The 24,781-nt window shown below is 39.1% G+C and overlaps 1 protein-coding gene and 1 pseudogene across 1 annotated transcript in view; one reads left to right on the forward strand and one right to left on the reverse strand.

Moving 5' to 3' along the window:
- The first annotated feature begins 381 nt into the window (after positions 1-381).
- CAPZA2 (capping actin protein of muscle Z-line subunit alpha 2) overlaps positions 382-24,781 on the forward strand; it is a 60,136-nt gene continuing 35,736 nt past the window's right edge. Inside the window, exon 1 of the mRNA XM_078059491.1 lies at positions 382-554. Coding sequence (XP_077915617.1) covers positions 516-554 — 39 coding nt within the window. The 5' untranslated portion in view covers positions 382-515. The remainder of the gene's footprint in view (positions 555-24,781) is intronic.
- On the reverse strand, positions 15,675-19,041 carry LOC118542151 (RAB11-binding protein RELCH pseudogene; annotated as a pseudogene).

The raw sequence follows: 24,781 nt of genomic DNA on the forward strand, positions 1-24,781 counted from the left end.
TGAATGCATGAATATATCAAGAGCAACCTTCCAATTATGGGCTGGGTTGTGTGTACATATTTTAATAAAAACTGAGTATTTTTCTAGTAATTAAAAAAAACAGATTGTTTAAAAAGCTTCTATTCGTACACTTTTTCACGTTTTAGCTGGCAGAGTTGAGGGCTTGATGGGAACATAATCAAGGGCTCAGAATGTACTCGTCGCAGACTGGGTCCATATGGTCACTTGTGGAGAAAGAATCCTGTACTCAGGATGCGGACAAGCCTGCAGCAGGCGGCGGTAGGTGACTCCTCCCCCCTCCCAAGCCTTCCAGCCTCTCGCGCACGCGCGCAGCCGCGTGCCGACCCCACGGGCCGGTTAGAGGGAGGCGGGGCTCCCGGGGCGCGTGCGCGGCGGCCTGGGCTGCGGGCCCCTCCCTTGGCGGGGGCGCGCGGCGCGGAGGACCGCACGGAAAGGGGGAAGTCAGGTGGCCGCTGCCGCCGCCGCCGCCACCGCGGTTTGTCGCCAGAAGGAAAATGGCGGATCTGGAGGAGCAGTTGTCTGATGAGGAGAAGGTAAGAGCTGCGGAGGCGGCGGAGTCCGTCGTGGGGGAGCCAGTAGAACCCCGGCGTATCAGCCCGGAGTATGGCCGCCGGGGAAGGGCATTGGTCTGTGCCCTCGGCTGCCCTTCCTCCTCCTCTCCTCGCTGCGCCCTAGTGCCTGCCCCTGTCAGTCACCCAAGGCCCCGCGCGGGGGCAGGTCTCTGCCAGGCCTGCTCGCTCCGCTCCTTGTAGGGTGTGTGCTCTGAAAATAGGAAGTGGGAGCCGGGCGGCGTCGCCTGGCGCGGCGGGCGGGGGCGGGGGGCGCGGAGGGCGGCGGCCGCTGGGGACCCTCTCGTTCCGCCTGGGCCGCGGGGCCCTGCGCGGGGTCTGGGGACTGCAGAGGGGTCCGGTCCAGGCCTGGGAGCGGCCCAAGGGCGGTGCTCAGCCCGATGGCCTGGCCGGAGACTGTAGCCGGGGTGAGGGGTAAGGGGAAAAAATCGCTTAGGAAGCAGACCTTCACTTCTCCCTTTTACTCCCTCCTCACAGAAACAGAATGCTTCCTTTTCTGGTTCTCCACGCTTTTTTCCTTTCGCGGTGGAAGTCTCTCTCCCTCCCTCCCCCTCTCCTTTTTTTTTTTTTCTTTCTTTCTTTTTTCGGCTTTAGCTGTAGGCTTTGCAGCTCCCGTGTTCCCTGGGAGGCAGCGGAGTTGCTCACAAAAAGACCCCCTCCCCATAGTTGTTTTCGGCCAGGGTTGGCACTAGCCCCCCTGGGGGCCGATTTGGTGGCGCTCCACGGTCCTGCTAGGACTTCTGAAGAGGGGAGATTGTGCAACTCCTTTTGCTGTATCTTAGATGCTATGACAGCAGTGAAACCAGATGAACGACTTAAATTCTCAGGCATTTAAAATAAGAAATCTGATCATAGAACTAGTTCTCTTATTCTCCTTTTACCTTGGCTACTGTGAGGGCCCATTCCCGTGGGAAGAGGGGGACCCTACTAATTTTAAGTATTTTCCGGGAAGGACTTTGACGTTTCACAAACTCTGAAGTGACTGACACATAATCTGTGAATAAGATGGTTACAGTTTTCGAAGTGTCCACTCTTAATTTCACAGTATTCATTTTTTTTTTTTTTAAGTTCCAAAGCAGTACATCCATGTATGAAACACACCTTATGGTGTTTAAGAAATCCTAATGTAAGCCTAAGGATATTTTCAATTGGAACTTTCTGCTCCAAGTGTTTTTATATCCTGTGATGTGATATAAACTTGCACCGAAATGTAATGTTTTATTGCCTTCCCGATATGAATGTGCAAAAGTCGGCCTCATCTTCAATTTTGGAAATCCTTTTTTTTCCTTTGTGCTCTTTGGTGAAAATGATAATAAAATAACAAGATGGGGAGAACTACAAGATTCTCCATAATTCACAGACCTGGTAGGCAGATCCTTGTATATACAACAGTTGCTGTGTAGTGTTCACATGTGTTACATTGGTAAATAACCGTGAGTTGGTAACAGAAAATGTACTCAGTCGCGTGCAGACACGTTTAAAACTAGTGCTAAAAAGTTTTTAAAGGGATTGTCATGTTTTTATTCTACCTTTCTTAAGTAGTGATTAGTAGTTTAAGTGGCTGGAATCTGGCTGAGGAGAGAGTACTTAGTATGAGAGTTAATATAGTCCTGCCCTGTGTTGTAAAGGCCTAAAATAGCAATTTTTTTTTCAAATTGAGATGACAGGGTTCCTCATTATCTGGCATTCTCAGGGCACTAAACTCTGTAAAGGGGGAGGGGGAGGGTGTCTTATTCTCCAATCTTACCGGTTGAAAATTCAAATTTGAAGGAATTTGGTGTTTTTGTTTTTATTTCGAGTTTTGTAAGACAATTCTGTAGATATTTTCATATGTATTTCATTGCCATATTTAGTAATTTAAGAAGACTGACTAAACTTCTGGGATAAATTCAAGTAACTGGTGAAGTGAAATTCTAACACTCTTGCCACTTTAGTTATCTGAAATTTCTTTTAATCTTTTGGGAGTAGGTTTGGTATAGAATCAGAAATAGAATTTTAAAAGGTGGTATTTTTAAACTGATGTTTAAATCATGTTACTTTTTCTGCCCCCTTGTTGGTAATTTTCAAAAAATAAGCTTTTAATGCTTTTAAGCTGTTGGAATTTCCATTATTGGTTGAAGAGCTGAAGAAGTGAAGCTGTTAACTTACATAGTACCCATACTTAGTATCTGGGTGGCTCAGAGGATACATTCGTTAATATGTTGTAAGTTTGAGGTAGGTTTTATTATTACAGTTTCACAGATAAGTAAAATAAGGTTTCAGAAGCTTTAAGTGATTCACCTAAGGACACCTAGGTAAGAAGTGGCAGAGGTGGTATTTAATCCTGTTTGTCTGAATCCAAAATTGGTGCTCTTGTGACATTATGCTCCTTTAACAGTTGATAATAGGACCCTTTTCTGGGTTTATCTTTGTTTTTAATTTGTTGATAGCTTATATTGAAAAAGGAGAAACAATAGTTCTTTTTGTTTTTAGTAAAAATTGTAAATACCTAACATTAAATAGTGTCGGGTTCTAAATTTAATTTGTGTTTGATAATTTTGGAACAAAGTTTATTATTGTTTAACACATTGAAAAATTTTACGCTACTGGTATAGTTTCATATATGCTCTAAGGTAGGAAGCATTTTAGAAATTAATCTAGAGTAACATCTTTCCATGCTTTGTGAGGATACCACTATGAAATTCAATAACCTTTTCACCTTTGGCCACTAGGTTAATAGGAAATAATATTATCTGAAGAAGCACAGTGAAGTTCTTTAAAGTTACTCATTTGTTGTAGCAGTCTCACAGATCTTTTTACGTAGTTTAGAAACTCTAGGCCAAAAACAGTTTATGTTTTCCATTCCTGGGGTCAGCTGCATTGTACAGTAAAGCAATTCTGTGAATTTTAAATTGTATGAAATTGTGGTATAAGGCTGAAAGCAGAAGCATTATTCCATTTCACACCCCTTCTTACAGAGGGAAGTCACTCTGAAGCTCTAGAAGGAAGACACTTAGAAGTTACTGGTTGGAAAGGATCTTTTTGGTTTTTTTTCCCTATAACCCCTCCTACCTTTCCCTGGTGATAAGAGTGATCCATTTCCATACCTTTATCTTTTATATCTTTGTGAATGTGTCTCAAGTACATAGCTCAGCCCTGACTTCTCTTTTGAGCACTGGTCACACATTTTTATTGGCTGGTCCTTTTCACAGGAGACAGTTAATGAGATGTGTTCAAATGGAACCTTCCTAAAAGTAAATTCATAAACTCCCCCCTTCCCCCTACACAAAGTGGGGCAGAAATCTCTCTCTTCCTGCTCATTTTTCTCTTTATTTCTCTGTTTCCATTATTCTAGTCATCCAGGTTCTTGTTTTTTTTTTTTAAAGATTTTATTTATTTGACAGAGAGAGACAGCAAGAGAGGGAACACAAGCAGGGGGAGTGGGAGAGGGAGAAGCAGGCTCTCTGCTGAGCGGAGCCCGATGTGGGGCTCCATCGCAGGACCCTGGGATCATGACCTGAGCTGAAGGCAGATGCTTAACAACTGAGCCACCCAGGTGCCCCGTCATCTAGGTTTTTAACTGCAGCTTTATTTTAACTTCTGTCTCCTTGAGCTCTCTACCGTACAGTCTGTTTCTGAATCTTGTCAGTCCTATCATCAAAATGTGTCTTATGCAAATAATTTAATTCTTGCTTGAAAAGGTAATCCATTTATATTAATTTTTAGTTTATTACCTCTCAGTTGACCAGACTATTAAATTAATTGTTGTTATTTATGTTATTAACTACTATTGTTTAGTACAAAATTTTACTGTATGAACAGAATGCAAATTGATTGTACCTGTCTGTGATTACACAGTTAAGGAAGAAATAAAGCCAGGGGAGGAAAAGTAGGGTCAGAAGAATGTCTCGCAGCTGGTCTTTCCCTTGTATTTGCCACTGCTAGGCTTTGTTATAAACTCTCTAGACTAATTCCTCCAATTTCCTGTACCTAAGCCATGTTTTAATATGTTGTTTTTGTACTCCCAAACTTTTAGTTGCTGGATCCTCCATTGCCTTTACAAGGAAGCCCAACTCTTGAAAATGGTGTTCTTGGTCTTGTATTCCATTCTTACCTAAATACTTCTGACTCTGATACATACACTGTTATTTAATCATGCTGTGAATTGAAAGAGACCTACATGCTAGTCCATGTCTAGTGCCTTGGGTAAAGTATGTAACCTCTCAGCCTCAGTTTCCTCTGAAATATGGGGATGCGTGTAAATGGTATCTGGCATGTAGTAAACACACAGTAAATTGTATTTTTTTTTTTTTTTTTTTTTCTGCTGATGACCTCTTATCCACTTTGAGTGTTGGAACTGCTTCCTGGTCTATCCTCTTTTTTGAAAGATGAAAATCTTACTCATCCCTCAAGATTTATCTCAGATCGCTATAACATATTGTTAGTATATTTTTTTAAGATTTTATTTATTTATTTGACAGAGAGCACAAGTAGTCAGAGCGGCAGGCAGAGGGAGAGGGAGAACCAGGCTCCCTGCTGAGCAGAGAGCCTGATGTGGGGCTTGATCCCAGGACCCTGGGATAATGACCTGAGTGGAAGGCAGACGCTTAACCCACTGAGCCACCCAGGTGCCCCAACATACCATTAGTGTTAATACAGTTTTGCATAGTAGGTTATCTGCTTAACTGCCTTTTTTTCTCTTGTTCAATTGGAATTCCTACATGCAGAAATAATATCTTTAGCATCTGTCATTACGTTGCATGTGATGAATAGAATGGTTCAATGAGTGAATGAACAAAGGAATCGTGAATTCACAAAATTAATAGTTTTATGAAAAGTAGAAGTAGCATATGGGGTGCCTGGGTGGCACAGTTGGTTAAGCATCTGACTCTTGTGGTCCACTCAGGTCGTGATCGCAGGGTCCTGAGGTTGAGCTTGGCTCCTCGCTCAGCGGGGAGTCTGGGATTCTCCCTGCCTCTCCCCCTCCTGCTTGTGCTCTCTCTCTCTCTCTAGAATTAATTAAAAAAAGTAAATAAATCTTTTTTTTTTTTTAAAGTAGAATATGAAGTAAAGTTTTTGAGGGAAAATTTAGTGTACCTAAATTTTCATTTCTAAACAATGCTTTAGCTTTTAAAGATTTAGATAATCGAATGAAATTTTTGGTGCTCTTTGAAGTACAGGTGGTGATATTGGCTATGGTTCAAATCATTTATGCATGCTAAATATTCTTCATAAGTAGTTTATATAGTTCTCCCTCACTACACAATCATAATTTGGTTTCAGAAATTTTGTTCTTATTTGAAAGTAATGTAAGTTGCCATCATAATTAATGTAAAATTTATAGTGTTCTTATTAACCAAAAAGTAAACTAAGCTATTAATGTGGGAAATATTCATTCCTAATTTCATTCTGTAGATGAATGAATTCTGTCATTGCACCAATAAAATATAAAAATTCCTACAGCAAGCAGAAACCTGAAAGTTGCTGTACCATTAGTGGAGTTTTTCAGACTTCACACATTAAAGCAAATTAGTAGTACTTGTTCAGTGCTTTTGGGAGCCATTTCTACATAAAATAAGGATAGTTAGATACATAGAACATTGTATTTTAGTGTGAAAACATGGGATATAAAAACACTTAGAGCAGAGTGCAAAGTAATTTTTTAAAGTTGAAAAGCATGATGGGAGAATTTGACATACAGTTCTGTGCTCTGACCTAAAAGCCTGATTGCCTGAAGCAGTAACTTACTGCAAAAGATTATTGCACGTCAGAAAAAACTAGGGGTTCCATAGAACCATCTATAGTTGTCAAAAGAGAATTTCACAAAATTTTTTTTGAAGGTTAGATGTACAATCTTTACATTCTTTCTCATGACATTTATTTACATGTTTCACTGTGAACCTAGTGATAGAACTTTCCTTACACATTTTAGTTCACTGTGTTTCTATAAACAGGGAGTGTAAATAATTTTCAAAAACTACCTCTACATTTATTCCTTTACCAAATATATCATACTTCATTTATTTCAGTACCCATAATTTTCCCTATTTTAAGATCTCTGGAATCAGGCTGCATTGTACAATTAATGGTTTATGATATTAATCAGTAGCATTTTCCCTTTTTTAGTGGTACATTAAATTATGCCCTTTACATTGATTGTGAATCAAGATAAACAAGGATATAATGCAACAACTAACAACCTAAAATCTTAGCATGAGTGGGTTTGGGAAGGGAGTTTTGTATGGCATTTCCTCATTCTATATAATATGTCTAATGTGGGTCAGCACCAGAAGGGCCCTGCTCAGTGAAGTCACATAGAGTTTCAGGCTGTTGGAGGAGTTCCTTTTAAGCTTGGGCTTTTTGATGTGTTACGTGTACACAGTGGAATATTATTCAGCCATGAACAAAGATAGTATCTTGCCATTTATGACAACATGGAAAGACCTTGAACACATTATGCTAATAAGTGAGATAAGTCAGAGAAAGACAAGTACTGTATGATATCACTTACATGTGAAATCTAAAAAAGCCAAACCTGTTAAAAAAAAAAGCAAAAAAAAAAAAACCCATCAAAAAACAGAAGTTGGGGGGATAATATTGATGGTATTTAAGGGTACAAATTTGTAATAAGTAGTACATAAGCCATAGAGATGTAACATACAGTATAAGGAATATAGACAGTAATATATATAATGTATATACTATAATGATGTAAAGTAGTAATGGTAAGTATTGCTTCAATGGCAGTCATATTACAATATATGAATGTATCAAAGTAACATGCTGTACACCTTAAATTTACAAAATGTAGCATGTTATACTTATCAAAACAAAAATCTTAAGCTTTTTTCCTCAGTCCTGGCAGCAGTGGGAAGGAAATGTGAATAGCAAGCCCACTGGTTTTTATTTTTCTTTTTAAAAAATTTATTTATTTATTTATTATGGGGGGGAGGGGACGGGGAAGAGGGCGAGAGAGAATCTTAAGCAGGGCTCTATCTCACAACCCAGAGATCATGACCTGAGCCAAAATCAGGAGTCAGATACTTAACCAACTGAACCACCCAGGTGCTCCAACACACTGGTTTTTGAAGTTTTCCCTCCCCCACCACACATACATTTAGAGATCACTACACTTCTGCGCAGGTTTCAGTTAGCTGAAGCAAGTTTCATCTGTAAACCTAATTTCAGAGGGCTCAGGGAGGAAACGAGAACTGCAGTGTTTGTGAGTAGCAGTAATATACCGTAGAGTAGGTTTTAGACTCACTGAAGGTTGGTGATTTGATCACCTGTTTGGTAGACATAAGGTTAAGATTATAGATTCATAGATACATTTTATATATATATATGGTACAGCATCAAAAAGTAGTCAGTTCATGGAAATTCAGAAGACAGAAAAATTACTTCTGCCTAGGAGGATGGTAGACATCAGTTGGGGTGCAAGCTCATGCCAGAGACCACAACACAGGCAGAAAAAATAGGAAACTGGGAACAAAACAGTGTATGAGTTATATCAGGTACTTTGCAAGTAAGATGCAAAGATGAACTGTGCTGTTAAATAGCACAGGGTTTCTTAACCTCAACTTTTTTTTTTTTAAAGATTTTATTTATTTATTTGACAGAGAGAGACAGCGAGAGAGGGAACACAAGCAGGCGGAGTGGGAGAGGGAGAAGCAGGCTTCCCGCCGAGCAGGGAACCCGATGCAGGGCTCGATCCCAGGACCCTGGGATCATGACCCGAGCTGAAGGCAGATGCTTAACGACTGAGCCACCCAGGTGCCCCTAACCTCAACATTATTGACATTTGAGGCCGGATAACATTATGAGGGCTGTCCTGTGCATTGTAGGATGTTTAATAGCATCCTTGGCCCATCTGGTGCCAGTAGCACCCCCTTCCCTCCAGTCATGGTAATCAGAATGTTTTCCTGTAGGACCGAATTGTCCTTGGTTGAGAGCCATGGGGTCTAGACAGATTGGAGCTAGTAAGAACGGTGGGAACCTGAGTTAGGTGTTAAGACCTGGCTTTAAGTAGTTTCACAGGACATGAAGAAGAAAATGATTGCTAACAGATTTCAGAGTTGGAATCAACAGAACTTGGTAAATGAATGTAGGGGAAATGGGAGAATCAGGATAACTCTGAATGTTAAAATCTGGGTCACTGGGAAGTGGTACCACCACTAACAACTAGGGGATTCAAGAAGATGGATAGCTGGGAGGAATAATGTTGAGTTTGATTTGAGTTATACTGAGTCTGAGATGCTAGCAGAATATCTGTTTGAACATGCCTAGAAGATAGGGAAATGTAGAAATGGAGCTTGGAAAGAATGGTCAGGCCCAGAGATTTTATATAGATTTGGGAATCTTCCTTTGTGGGTTAAAGCCACAAGATGGGATAAGACTTTTAGGAGAAGGTTGGACATAGCAAAGAGGAGAGGTCAGAGAGCATATACTTTTGGCTATACTATTATTTAGAAAATAAAAGGAGAGGAAAAGGTGCGGGATGATTCTTGAAGTAGAAGTGCGTGTAGCACGGAGTATGTGCTCATTTCACAGAACTTGAAGAGAATTTCCAGAAGGAGCAGTACCAGTATTGCAGAGATTAAAAGGAATATAGGTTTGAGAAAAGCCTTTGTACCTAAGGTACAGGGCTAAGAAACAGATTTTATCTACTGTATGCCACTATCTATACTACATTATTTAATCTCTCAATTTTCAGAGTAATTTTGTTACTATCTCCATTTTATAGGTGGGAAAACTAGTGGAGATAAGTGGGGGACGGAAGATCATTGGTGGCCTTTTTTTTTTTTTAAGTTTTTATTTAAACTCAAGTTGTTAACATACAGTCTAGTATTAGTTTCAGATGTACAATATAGTGATTTCATACTAACATACAACACGCAGTGCTTATCACAAATGCACTCTAATCCCCATCACTTATTTAACCCATCTCTCCACCCACCTCCCTTCTGGTAACCATCAGTTTGTTCTCTATAGTTAAGAGTCTGTTTCTTGGTTTGCCTCTCTCTGTTTCTCTTTGCTCATTTGTTTTGTTGCTTAAATTCCACATGATTTAAGTCATATGGTATTTGTTTTTCTCTGACCTATTTTGCTTAGCATAATATTTTCTAGCTCCATCCATGTCATTGCAAGTGGTAAGATTTCATTCTTTTTATGGCTGAATAATATTCCATTTATACATATATATCTTCTTTATCTATTTGTCAATCTGTTGGACACTTGGGCTGTTTTCATAATTTGGCTATTGTAGATAATGCTACTATAAACATAGGGGTGCATGTATCCCTTTGAGTTAGTGTTTTTGTTTTCTTTGGATAAATACCCAGTAGTACAACTGCTGGTCAAAGGGTAGTTCTGTTTTTAAATTTTTGGGGAAACTCCATATTGCTTTCTACAGTGGCTACACCAGTTTACGTTCCCACCAACAATGCACATCCACATCCTTGCCAACACCTGTTGTTTCTTGTGTTATTTTAGACATTTTGACAGGTGTGTGGTGATATCTCATTGTTGTTTTGATTTGCATTTCCCTAATGAAGAGTGAGGTTGAGCATCTTTTTATGTGTCTACTGGCCATCTGTATGTTTTCTTGGGGAAAGTATCTGTTCATGTCTTCTGCCCAGTTTTTGGATTATTCATTTTATGAGTGTTGAGTTTTATAAGTTGTTTATGTATTTTGGATACTAGCCCTTTATCAGATATGTCATTTGCAGATATCTCCTCCCATTTTGTAGGTTGCCTTTTAGTTTTGTTGATTGTTTGCTTTGCTCTGCAGAAGCTTTTTATGTTGATGTCCCAATAGTTTATTTTTGCTTTTGTTTCCCTAGCCTCAGGAGACCTATCTAGAAAGAAGTTGTTAGAGCCGATATCAAAGAAGTTGCTGCCTGTGTTCTCTTCTAGGATTTTTATGGTTTCTGGTCTCACATTTAGGTCTTTAATCCATTTTGAGTTTATTTTTGTGTATGGTGTAAGAAAGTGGTCCAGTTTCATTCTTTTGCATGTTGTTGTCCAGTATTTCCAACACCATTTGTTGAAAAAGACTTTTTCTCACTGGATATCCTTTGTCAAAGATTAATTGACCATAATTGTGGGTTCATTTCTGGGTTTTTTATTCTGGGTTTATTGTTTTTGTGCCAGTACCATACTGTTTTGATTACTGCAGCTTTGTAATATAACTTGAAGTCCGGAATTGTGATTCCTCCAGCTTTGCTTTTCAAGATTGCTTTGGCTATTTGGGATCTTTTGTGGTTCCAAACAAATTTTAGGATTGTTTGTTCTAGCTCTGTGAAAAATGCTGTTGGTATTTTGATAGGGATTGCATTAAAGGTTTAGGTTGCTTTGTGTGGTATAGAAATTTTAACAGTATTTGTTCTTCCAATCTGTGAGCATGGAATGTCTTTCAATTTCTTTGTGTCATCTTCAATTTCATCATTGTTTTTAGATTTTATTTATTTATTTTAGAGAGAGAGAGCACATGCGTGAGGTTGGGGGAGGAGCAAGGGGGAGGGAGAGGAAAGGATCTCAAGCAGCCTCCGCACTAATCGAGGAGCCTGACGTGGGGCTGGATCTCACCATGCCGAGATCATGACCTGAGCCAAAACCAAGAGTCTGACGCTTAACTGAGCCACCCAGGTACCCTCTTTCATCAGTGTTTTATAGTTTTCAGAGTAGAGGTCTTTCACTTCTTTGGTTAGGTTTAATCCTGGGTATTTTACTATTTTTGGTGCAGTTGTAATTGGGATTGATTCCTTGATTTCTCTCTGTTGCTTCATTATTGGTGTGTAGAAATGCAACAGATTTCTGTACTTTGATTTTGTATCCTGCAACTTTACTGAATTTGTTTATCAGGTCCAGCAGTTTTTTGCTGGAGTCTTTGGTTTTTTTATATAGAGTATAATGTCATCTGCAAATAGTGAAAGTTTTACTTCTTCCTTACCTTTTTGGATGCTTTTTGTTTCTTTTTGTCTGATTGCTGTGGCTAGGACTTCCAGAGTGTTGAATAAAAGTGATGAGAGTGGTCATCCTATCTTGTTCATGACCATAGAAGAAAAGCTCTCAGTTTTTCCCCTTTCAGGATGATGTTATCTGTGGGTTTTTCGTATATGGCCTTTATTACGTTGAGGTGTGTTCCTTCTATACCTACTTTGTTGGGGTTTTTATTGTGAATGGAAGTTGTACTTTGTCAAATGCTTTTTCTGCATCTATTGAAATGATCATATGGTCCTTATCCTTTCTTATATTAATGTGATGTATCACATTGATTGACTTGTGTATATTGAACCACTTGATTGGAATAAATCCCACTTGATTGTGGTGAATGATTTTTTTTTAAGGTTTTATTTATTCATTTGAGATACAAAGATAGCATGAGCAGGGAGAGAGGCAGAGGGAGAGGGAGAAGCCCCGATGTAGGGCTCGATCCCAGGACCCTGGGATCATGACCTGAGCCAAAGGCAGACGCTTAACCATCCGAGCCACCCAGGTGCCCCTGATTTATTTTAATGTATTGCTGGGTTCAGTTTGCTAGTATTTTGTTGACGATTTTTGCGTCTATGTTCATTAGAGATACTGGCCTGTAGTTCTCCCTCTCTCTCTCTCTCTCTTTTTTTTTTTTGGTGGTGTCTTTTTTTTTTTTTTTTTAAGATTTTTTATTTATTTATTTGAGAGAGAGAGAATGAGAGAGAGCAAGCACATGAGAGGGGGGAGGGTCAGAGGGAGAAGTAGACTCCCCGCCGAGCAGGGAGCCTGATGCGGGACTCGATCCAGGGACTCCAGGATCATGACCTGAGCCGAAGGCAGTCGCCCAACCAACTGAGCCACCCAGGTGCCCTTTTTGGTGGTGTCTTTATCTGGTTTTGGTATCAGGGTAATGTTGGCCTCATAGAACGTATTTGGAAGTTTTCCTTCCTTTTCTATTTTATGAAATAGTTTGAGGAGAATAGGTGTTAATTCTTTAAATGTTTGGTAGAATTTGCCTGTGGAGCCATATGGTCCTGGACTTTTCGTGTGTTGGGAGTTTTTTGATTACTGATTCAGTTTCTTTGCTGGTTATCAGTCTGTTTGAGTTTTCTAAATCTTCCTGTTTCAGTTTTGGTAATTTATATGTTTGCAGGAATTTATCCATTTCTTCTAGGTTGTCCAATTTATTGGCATATAGTTTTTCATAATCTCTTATATGTATTTGTACTTCTGTGGTGTTGGTTGTTATTTCTCCTCTCTAATTTGTGATTTTATTTATTTGGGTCCTTTCCCTTTTTTCTTTTTGATAAATCTGGCTAGGGGTTTATCAATTTTATTAATTTTTTCAAAGAACCAGCTCCTGGTTTCATTGATCTGTTCTCTTGATTTTTTTTAGTTTCTGTATAATTTATTTATGCTCTAATCTTTATTATTTCCTTCCACTGGTGGCCTTTAAGAGGGCAATAAGAGTTTGGAACAGGGAGAAGATAGAGAAAAGCCAGATTACCCAAGTCTAAGAAGTGTGTATATGCTTGCTTTCTTCCAGAAATGGCCTTTCAGTCATGTCTTGCATGGTAAACTGCTCGTCTTTCAATAACCAGACCCAAAGACTTCCCTCATCTCTTTTGTATCCTGGCCTACCTGTGCTCCCTTAGCAGTTTGTATATACCTTTGTTAAAACATTTACCATTTTTAGTAGGTTTACCTGACTTTCTTACTTCGTTTGTTCTTCAGGGGCTGGCCCTGTGTCTTATTCATCTTTGTAATTCCAGTAGAGTGCCTGGCATACATTATGTTAGTGGTTTTCAACTCTCGCTGCACATTAGAATCAACTGTAGAGTGTATAAACAAATATGGGTGCACAAGCTTCACTTACAGGTGAGGCCTGGAGCCTTTGTACCCTTGTGAAAAAAGAAGAAAAAGCTTCCCAGATGCTATGAATGTGCCACTGGGGTTGAATGTCACTGTATTAGATGCTCAATAAGTCTTGACTAAAGAAAGGTAAGACGTGGTGACAATAAGTATAAATTATTCTTGAAAAAATTTAGTAATGAAACAGGAGAGAAAGAATGGGCATTACTGCCTCATATTTTTTCCTACTATTTAATTTAGGAGTACTTTTTTTTTTAAGATAGAAAAAATTTAGGAATGTTCACAGACTAAGGGGAATGATTCGGGGGAGAGAAAGAAATTGAAAATTTAAGATAAATAATCGTTCATACATAACTTTTCTTTTTTAGTTAATGGTAATGCCTACTTTGGATTCATGGGTTTTTTACTCTTTTAAATAAATGGTAAAAACATTTAAAGAAAAACTGCTTTTAATTCAGTAGATGACTTAGTTTTAGATTAAGTGACAGTGGCTCCATTTTTAATTACCATTCAAAGTGATAGTTATAAAGGAAAAAATTCTTAAGGAAAACTTACCAAAGCAAATTACCACTTTTAAGAATATTCAAAATAAGTTAGTCTATAACACAGACATGGAGTAGTGATCACTTCATCGTAAACTATTTAAATATGATAGAGTTCAAAAAAGTCTTTTCTATTTTTATTTTACTTGTAACTCTCAAAAAGACATGGGCAGTTTTTACAGAGTTGTAGGAGACAGTGTCAAGTAATTTTGTAGTTGAAGTGGAAAAATGCATGATAATTCTTTTTAACTTTATTACTAGTCTCTAAGGCAGTGACTCTTTTTGGTATCGCATTTCTTAAGAATCAGTTGAAACCTATGATACCTTTCTTCTGAGAATCAACACCTCACATTTTACATATACAATCCCTTCTAGGGCAGTAGGTATAATATCTGGCACCTGTCAGAATCACCTGGGGGAGATTTTGTGAAGTACAGATTTCTAGGTCTCAGTGCTCCAGAGGTGGATTCAGTAGATCTGCAATAGAACATGGGAATCTACTTTTTCAAAAGCTTTCCAAGCAAAATTTAACAAACATTTAGATTTGGGAAATCTCAACTCTCTTTTCTCCTGACTTGATCAGGAGGGAGATAATTATGTGGGGTAATGTCCAAAATATGGAAATTAAAGGGGATGTTGGCAGGGTTCTCAGATAAAGTGTAAGATGCCTGGTTAAATTTGAATTTAAGATAAACAACAAATAATTTTTAGTGTAGGTCTTTCCCATGCAGCTACTGTGGTATGCAGGGCTCTTTGCCTCTAAATTTAATGATTCCAGGTAGCTGTTTGTGTGGTGTGTGTATATATGTGCTTCCATGCACTTGCATTGCCTGCTTTTTATACTTTCATCTCCTTTCCCCTCTTTTTTTAGTTACTCAAGGCTTTTTTAAAAATTTAAATTAAATTTTTGTCAGCTTACTCTTATAGCTGCTTTGGTGAGGATTCCAACTGCCTGCTTTTTTTTTTTTTTAAAGATTTTATTTATTTATTTGACAGAGAGAGAGAGAGAGCGCGAGAGAGGAAACACAGCGGGGGAGTGGGAGAGGGAGAAGCAGGCCTCTGGCCGAGCAGGGAGCCCGATGCGGGGCTCGATCCCAGGACCCTGGGTTTATGACCTGAGCCGAAGGCAGGCGCTCAACGACTGAGCCGCCCAGGTGCCTTCCCCCCCCTTTTTTTTTAAGACTTTTTCAGGCAGGGGCGCCTGGGTGGCTCAGTCGTTGAGCGCCTGCCTTCGGCTCAGGTCATGAACCCAGGGTCCTGGGATCGAGCCCCGCATCGGGCTCCCTGCTCGGCGGGAAGCCTGCTTCTCCCTCTCCCACTCCCCTGCTGTGTTTCCTCTCTCGGGCTCTCTCTCTCTCTGTCAAATAAATAAATAAAATCTTTAAAAAAAAAAAAAGACTTTTTCAGGCAGTCTTAAAATCTCCTGGAACTAAAGTTTTACCTTAGTGTTTTGGTTTTTTTTTAAAAGATTTTATTTATTTATTTGACAGAGAGAGACAGCGAGAGAGGGAATACAAGCGGGGGGGAGAGGTGGCGGGGGGGTGGGAGAGGGAGAAGCAGTCTCCTCGCAGAGCAGGGAGCCCGATGCGGGGCTTGATCCCAGGACCCTGGGACCATGACCTGAGCCGAAGGCAGCCGCTTAACGGCTGAGCCACCCAAGGACCCCTACCTTAGTGTTTTTAAAATTTTTGCCAATATACTACATCCAGCAAAAGCATCAGAAAAATCTGAAGAATTCGTAGACGTAGGTTGTTGAATTAACATTAATTTTGCCAGTGATTTCTGTAAATTGTGGCAACAGTTACCTGTAGTAAACTCTCCCACCCTGTGCTATCTTCATATTCTAGCAGATAATCATAAAGCTGAAGTAGCACTGCCAAATGCTCACCTCTTCCAATAATAGACACATCTTAAACAGGCAACATAGGCCAGAGGGATCTAGTCGCCTCTCTCTGGCATTTCACCATGAAGCTTGGCTTTGCTTGAGAAGGGGGCACTCTAGCACTAAGGCAGAGTGACAGAATTGAGGACTGCAAGGCAGAAAGAAGCTACTTGTGGAGTTTATGTACATCCAGTTCTCCCTCCTTTTGTCTCCTTTCCGGAGAAGTTTTTCAGTCTTACTCTGCAGTATAGGTGTAAGATAAGATTGCAGTTGATAAGATTGCAGTCGAGGAAGCATAGGATGGTATAAACACTTGATGTGTTGTATTAAGTAATCTTTCTGATCACCCAAGACCAAGAGCAACAATTCATTACTCCATTTAAATATTTATCTGGATGCTCAGTGCATGCATGATACCAAGGATTTTCATGATAGCTTCTTATACCAGATGTGCCTTGTATTCTCTTTACGTTTGTTGCAACACTGAAAGAACCAAGGAATTGAGAACTTCTGTAGAAAAGTAAGGCACCACTGCTCCACAGTATTGCGCCACAAGTAGTCATCTTTCTGGATATTGTGACTAATCTCTTCCCATCCCTGTGGTAAATGTTTGGTTTCTACACATGTTGGTCCAACATGATGTGCAAATGGCACACAGCTCATCAGTATTATTTGCTTTGCTTATCATCTGGCCTCTTGATCAAATTGGAAAGTATATGGAGAAACTGATTTCTTTCTGTAGGCTCAGAGTGTAGGCCTGCTCTACAGAGTAGGAAGGGCATCATCAGCTCTGCTCTTGCCTGCAGCACACGAGGAACAGTTTATGGCAGGCAGCATCCCAGCATTAACATACTTTTTTTTACTGTCTGCAATCTGAGATACCTCTGATCCTAAATGACTACCTGCCAACATTCACAAAGAGAAAGTAGTGCTTGGTAGAAAAAAGCAGGAGACAGTTTTCTATGTTTATCAAAATGAATTGTAACTGAATTGTGTCCACTTTCTTCAGGCATTTGTGAGTATTCTGATACAGAGAAGGTTGAACAGAGTCTCAAAAGAGTACCAGGATGGCACAGTGTTCATTTTTGAGGAAGTGCATTTGACTTTCAGGTCTTCTGATTTGCTCTATGAAAGACCATTTCTCACTATTTAATGAACTAATTTAATAGGGAAACTGGCAAAGAGTTCTTCATAGGCCACACAGTAGAAAAGAGTAGAGGAACATTGCCTAAAATTGTGGAAGAGTTTCTAATTCATCTTCCACTCCACTAAACACACCCACAGGACTTTTCCCAGTTATTTGATCACTTGGTAGAGTTGCAGTAAGTCTGGAGGTTTTGAGATGTTTAATCTATGTCACCTATAATTCAAAATCCTGATCATTATTTTCAGCTTTTATCTGTAAGTTTATCGTTATTCTTAGATAAAAATTTATTTACTAAGAATTTGAGAGCTCTCTTTTCAAGAGGTTTGATTAGCTCCTGAATTTCAGGACTTGATTGTAAATTTTTTTTTGTTCCTGTAAAGGAACTTTGTTTTCTTCAGCCTTTGTCAGGTTGGCTCAGACCTTTCCCTTTTTTTTTAACGTTCTAGGTACAACTGTCGACCTTTCCTTCCTCCCTTCAGATACATGGGAGGATAGGAAACTAGATAACCACAGTTGTAAATTTATGTCTGAAATAAAAATAAAGATCTTTGAAGAATCTCTCTCTTGCCCTTCTAAGTTTTGGACTATATATCAACTTATTTGTTTGCTTGCTTAAAATATATTTTTTAAATAACTGAGTTCCTTGCTTCTTAGTTCCCTCAGTTACATATCTTAATTTGAGCTTCCCAGGTCTTACTTTATTCTCCTCCTCTTCATTCTGTTGGTGAGGGAGGGGCACCTGTACCTTAAGGTTATGTGGGTGGTTGAATACACAGCACCTGACACCGGACAGATGAGATGAACAGCAGTTTATTTTAATTACATATACTCAACAGCCCAGGAGAGAGGGACACCTCACACAATGTAGGGCCACTTGGAGGTTGCACTTGGGAACAGAGTGAACAAGCAGAGGCCATGGAATGCAAGTTTTCTAGTATCAAGAGGGTGGAGTGATTCTTAGGTTGCCACAGGAAGATGTGATTGGGTTGTTTGAATAATTCTGCAGACTGGCAGGGAACTGGAGCCTGCTCCTCAGGAATAAGCAGGAACTGTGCCTCTTCCCTGTGATAAAGAAGGTTGTCTGACTAGGGGACCTTATCTGCAGGAGCAGAATGAGGATGGGAACTTGCAGTTAGGCCATTCAGGGCCTTCCTGGTTTTCCCCAGATGTCAAAGCACACATAATTTTAGGCCTTATACCACAGGTCTTAATAATACTAACCCTTTATCGGGGCGCCTGGGTGGCTCAGTCGTTAAGCGTCTGCCTTCGGCTCAGGTCATGATCCCAGGGTCCTGGGATTTGAGCCCCGCATCGGGCTCCCCGCTCAGCGGGAAGCCTGCTTCTCCCTCTCCCGCTCCCCCTGCTTGTGTTCCCTCTCTCACTGTGTCTCTCTCTGTCAAATAAATAAATAAAATCTTTAAAAAAAAAAAAAATACTAACCCTTTATCAAAAGTATTTACTAATGATTGCTGTACTAAATAATACATCAAACATTTATTTTTTTAAAGATTTTATGTATGTATTTGAGAGAGAGAGAACATGAGTGGAGGGAGGGGCAGAAGGAGAGGGAGAAGCAGTCTCCCCACTGAGCGGGGAGTCAGATGCTTAACTGAGCCACCCAGGTGCCCCCCCCCAAATTTTTAATAGTATAATTTGATCTTTGAGTTTGCCTTTCTTTGTGATCTTTTCTTCTGATAACTTGCAAAGTTTAAGAAATTCTGTGGCTGTGTACAATTTTACCACAGTAGATAAAAGATGGCCAGATCATATGTATGCAGTGATGGGGAGGTATAGAAGACGAGGGTTCCTGTTTGAGAGACTGAATGGAGTGCTGAGGCTCCAGTATCGTGTATATGTGGGATGAGAAAAGGAGTGGTAGGCTGTAGGAGCTGGTACATGGCAGAGTAAAAAAGGTAGTAGCTATTATTTGAGTGCTTACTCTGTGCCAAGCACTTTTCTAAGTGTATTATCTCATTTACTGCAAGTAAGGAAACTGAATTTAATTTGCTTATGGTCATACAGGTAGTAGGCGGTGGAGCTGTAATCTGAGTCCATACAGTCTTATTTTAGAATTTATGCTGTTAACAATTACGTTTTATAGCCTTCAGATATGGAAAAGCTTTATATGTTATGTTAAGGACTTTGGACTTTAATTTTGTTGGCAGTGGGGGAACCGTTAGATGATCTTAAGCAGGAAAAAACATCAGCATTTGCATTGAAAAATATCAGTCTGGTTGTAGAATAGAAAATGAATTTTGAAAAAGATCATAAGACTAGAGGCAGGATTGCTGTTATAACAATGCTGAACAAAGTGGGTCTGAATGGAATGGAATCAAAGAAAGGGGGATTGGATTTGAGCAAGAGAGACAGACACTGATCATGTGCCTAAGGGAGAGGGGAAAGTGGAATGATTTCTAGGTGGTGCTGGTTAATTTTATAAAGAATAGAAGGGAGTAGGTTTAGGTGAGACAGTCTAAAGTATCTTTGAGACATTTTGATGGAGATTTCTAGTAAATAAGTTATACTTAGAAAAATGCATCTTGATCTTGACAAACAGTGTGGTGGATGTATAGACTTGAGAGCTGTTGTTGGATGGGGATAATAGAAGTGGTGGAAGTAGGTGAGATTGCCTAGAGTTTTCTTTTGTTCTCAGCCTGTCTTCTGAACCGTCTTAGAAAGATGATGCTGTACTGGGAAGCAGCTCTGTGAAAAGCCTTGGACTTCATTTGAACACTTCATTCAAATCCCAATTCTGGATCTCTGTTTTCTCTTTCATAAATTAAAAGTAATAGCTATCTCAGAGTAATTTCAGATAACATTTTATTTTCTCTAACAGAGGCAGGGGTTTTTAAAGTTTAAGAAATAATGGTATATTTCATCCCCTTAATTTCCCTTAATTATAAAAAATGGAAGTTTATAGAAGTTAAACAGATCAAAACTTGGGTACAGATCATTTGTCTTAGATAAAAGTGCAGATCTTGCACATTCCCACCATGTAGCTAGGAAACCAGCTTTTTCTCCAGTGTTGCTATCACTGGTGTTAGAGATGAGCAGAGTCAAGTAGAGAGTGAAAGGATGATTTCCAAGTGAGGAAAAAGGATGTCGGTGTGTGGAAGTGAATGCACTGCAAACAACACAGAAATGCCTGGGCATATGCCACCCTTCCGTCACTATAGGCACAAAGAAACTAACATGTAATGTGAAAATATCTGTGTTCCAGGGCTATTTTTAAGAATATTAGAGCTATACTAATACAGGTACACTTATTATCTTGTTGTTGCTAATAATATATAATATATATAATAATAGCTAATATTATATTTTTACCCAAGTTTACATAGCTAATGAGTAGTGGAGATGAAAATCCAACCCAGTCAGTCTGACTCCAGAGAGTACTATACTGCTTCCTTATATTAGCATAAGTTTTTGTGGTTTGAGTGTAGTTTATTTGAAAATTAAAAGTTTATATATAGAATTGTATTAGTGATAACTCCTAAAATGTTCATTTCATTGAAATACTACATTCCCTAAATGTTCTAAATAAATGAGAGTTTATTCTTGCTTATAGATTTATTCAACATATAATAACTATCTACTGAGCTCAGAGTATAGGGCAGGGGCAACAGGAATCCTGCCTTGAAGGGATATTGAATGTTTAGTTATTTAGCAAATATCTGAGAGCCTTCTATCTGCCAGGCACCATTCTGAGCACTCAGATATGGTAATATATAGGCAAAAGTCTGTTCCCTCTCTGATTTTCTTTTTCCTCTGAATTTCTGTTTCTTCCCAGACTAAATCAGTGCTAAACATTGAGGATTTTGGAAGCATAAGAGATGGAAAGTTAGCCACATTTTTTTAAAATAAATTCAGTAGGAGATTTTAGTATAATTTTTCGAGAACAAATTCTAACATATTTGCCTATGAGATGGTAGATACAACTGTAACATTTATATAGTTTGGTGCAATGATTTAGAACTGAAGTGTTAAGGATTTTTACTTATTTTACCCTGTATTATTTTCTTGGTCAACCCTCTTCCGTAGGACGTCATACTTCATCAGTCCTTATCAGTCGAATCTTCCCTGCAAACAGAATCTATTTGATGAAAACTTTAGAGTTCAAAATGTAGACATTTCATTACTGTGGGATTTCTTAGGAAGGTGACTTCAGTTTATTCAGTGTGAGCATTGAGATTTCCTTCTTATAAATTGTCCACTGATAAAGGAGATGAGTCAAAATATTATCTGACCAGAGTCCTCAGTGTAAGCAAAAATGTCCCAGTATTTTATTTTTAAAAGATTTATTTATCTATTTGAGAGAAAGAGCATGCAAGTGCAGAAGGGAGGGGCAGAGGAAGAGGAAGAGAGAGTCCCAAGCCGACTCCACACTGAGTGTGGATCCCGACGTGGGGCTCCATCTCATGACCCTGAGATCACGACCTGAGCCAAAACCAAGAGTCGGGTGCTCAACCAACTGTGCCATCCAGGCACCCCAAAACCCCCAGTATTTTTTAAGAAGACTGAGACAGATGTCCTAGGTAGTATAGATTTATGCCAACGTATTACTCTGTAATTCAGAATGAAAGCCTAAGGTTCTTAATTTTTTTTCTTTAAAATTTTACCTTTAACTTTTTTTACTGGGGCGCCTGAGTGGCTCAGATGGTTAAGCATCTGCCTTTGGGTCAGGTCATGATCCCAGAGTCCTGGGATCGAGCCCCACGTTGGGCTCCCTGCTCAGCGGGGAGTCTGCTTCTCCCTCTCCCTATACTGCTTCCCCTGCTTGTACTCTCTTAGACTCTTTTTGTCGAATAAATAAACAGAATCTTTAAAAAAACTTTTTTTACTGTATTTTCTCTTAAAGTGTTAGGGCTGCTTGGCTGTCTCAGTAGAGCATGCCATGCTTGATCTTGGGGTTGTGCGTTCAAACCCCATATTGGGTGTGGAATCTTCCTTAAAAAAAAAGTGAGCAAAATGTTGGATGAATATATTTTGTGGATTTTTAGCAATAAAAATTAATGTTAAAGGTTTGTGATTCTTAATTAGAAAATAAGCAAATAATATGTCACTCATTAATTATCATGGTTACTAAAGTTTTTTTAAACCTTTTTAAAAAAATATTTTATTTATTTATTTAAGTAATCTCTACACCCAACATGGGGCTCGAACCCCCGACTCTGAGATCGAGTTGCACATTCCATCTACTGAGCCAGTCAGGTGCCCCTAAATTTTTATTTCAGTCACCTGTTACTCATCATGACCAGTGCATTCCTTAATCTCCATCACCTGTTTCACCCATCCCCTCACCCACCTTCCCTCTGGTAACCAACCATCAGTTTTTTCCCTAGTTAAGAGGCTGTTTTTTTTATCTGTCTCTGTCTCTCTTTTTTTTCCCTTTGCTCATTTGTTTTGTTTCTTAAATTCCACATATGAGTGAAATCATGGTATTTGTCTTTCTCTGACTTATTTCACTTAGCATTGTACTCTCTAGTTCCATTCATGTTGTTGTAAATGGCAAGATTTCATTCTTTTTATGGCTGAGTACTAGTACATGGGTGTGTGTGTGTGTGTACACATCACATCTTCTTTATCCATTCATCAGTCAGTGGATACTTGGGCCGCTTCCATAGTTTGGCTATTGTAAATAATGCTGCTATAAACATACAGGTGCATGTATCCCTTTGAATTAGTGTTTTTGTATCCTTTGGGTAAATACCCAGGAGTGCAATTGCTGAATCGTAGGGGAGTTCTCTTTTTAACTTTTTGAGGAACCTCCAAACTGTTTTCCAGAGTGGCTGCACCAGTTTGCATTCCTACCAACAATGTAAGAGTGTTCCTTTTCTCCACGTCCTTGCCAACACCTGTTGTTTCTTGTGTTATTAATTTTAGCCATTCTGACAGGTGTGAAGTGATAGCTCATTGTAGTTTTGATTTGCATTCCCTGATGACAAGTGATGATGAGCATCTTTTCCTGTGTCTGTTGGCCCTCTGTATGTCTGTGGTTACTAAGTTTTAAAGTTAACATTTTATGCATAATAAAAATAAGATATATACTGTCATATGTATGAGAGATTTTAAAAAAATTTAGTTGAGGTATAATTTGCCTGCCATAAAACACACAAGTCTTAAATATTCAGTTCAGTGAATTTTCACAATATGTGTGCAACTACCATTCACTTAAAGAACATTTTCTGTCACTTCAGAAAGTTCCTGATGCTTCTCTCTGATCAATCCCTGCATCCTTTGCCCAATCATACTTTAACTTTTATAATCATAGATTAATTTTCCCTGATTTTGGATGTCTTATAAATAGAATCACACAGTATGTTTGTGTGTGTGTGTGTGTGTGTGTGTGTGTGTGTATGTCTGTCTTTCCACTCAACTTGTTTTTGAGATTTAGTCATGGTGTTGCTTGCATCAGTACCCCAGTTAATTTATCCATTTTCTTCTTATTATTTTTTTAAGTTTTATTTATTTAAGTGATCTCTACAACCCAGCATGGGGCTTGAACTCAACCTTGAGATCAAGAGTCGCACACTCTTCCCACTGAGCCAACCAGGCGCCTCCATTTTCCTCTTGATGGACATTTGGGGTTATTATGAATAAAGCTGCTTATGAACATTCTTACGCATTCTTTTTGTGGACATATGCATTCATTTCTCTTATGTAAATACCTGTATGAGATTGCTGGGTCACAAGAGAGAACTCTTGAAGTAAGTGATTTTGATGGGTTATACAAAGACAGGTTTGTCATTTGAAAATTTGTATTAAACAATTACAGCCCTCCTCAAACACAGTTTGTGTAGATGTTTAATGAAAAAGTGAAGTTAAATATGTTTAGCCATAGATGAAACATCAAAAAAGTACCCATTCACTTTGTTTTTTTATAAGGTCTAAATTATAACAAATTGTTATTGAGTCTCCAAAATCATGAGTTGTTTCAAACTATTGTAAATGAACAAAAAAGGTAGATAGGGTCATATCTTAATTAGAACACAAGTAATTAGAATTCTCTATTTAGGGGCGCCTGGGTGGCTCAGTTGGTTAAGCGACTGCCTTCAGCTCAGGTCATGATCCTGGAGTCCCGGGATCGAGTCCCACATGGGGCTCCCTGCTCAGCAGGAAGTCTGCTTCTCCCTCTGATGCTCCCCCCTCTCATGCTCTCTCTGTCTCTATCTCATTCTCTCTCTCAAATAAATAAATAAAATCTTTAAAAAAAAAAAAAAATAGAATTCTCTATTTAACCCAAAATTGTTTAACTTGATTTTAAGGACACAGTGGCTCATTGTGAATTACAGCAATGCCTAAATAACCATTCTAGAATTTTTATGTATAAAAATGAATTGGGGCGCCTGGGTGGCTCAGTCAGTTAAGTGTCTGCCTTCGGCTCAGGTCATGATCCCAGGGTCCTGGGATTGAGCCTGCATCGGGCTCCCTGCTCCGTGGGAAGCCTGCTTCTCCCTCTCCCACTCCCTCTGCTTGTGTTCCCTCTCTCACTCTCTCTCTGCCAATTAAATAAATAAATAAAATCTTAAAAAAAAAAAAATGAATTATTTATCACTTCCAGAGATAACTGTTGGAAGTCTTTAAAACAAAGTAAGTTGTTTGTGAGAAGAAATGGGATATTAATTTAACTTTATATTACTAACATGATCTTTTCTTAATGTTAGCCAGTGCCTCCATAATAACAGGACAGCATCTCTTCCTGTTGCCTTCTGATATTATTGAATATTCAGAAGTTCCTTGAGGAAATTACATTTTTGCAATTACTACCTGAAGGATGAGTGCTAAATTCATCAGA

Source organism: Halichoerus grypus, chromosome 12 (assembly GCF_964656455.1).
Source record: "Halichoerus grypus chromosome 12, mHalGry1.hap1.1, whole genome shotgun sequence".
In the NCBI taxonomy this organism is placed as follows: Eukaryota; Metazoa; Chordata; class Mammalia; order Carnivora; family Phocidae; genus Halichoerus; species Halichoerus grypus.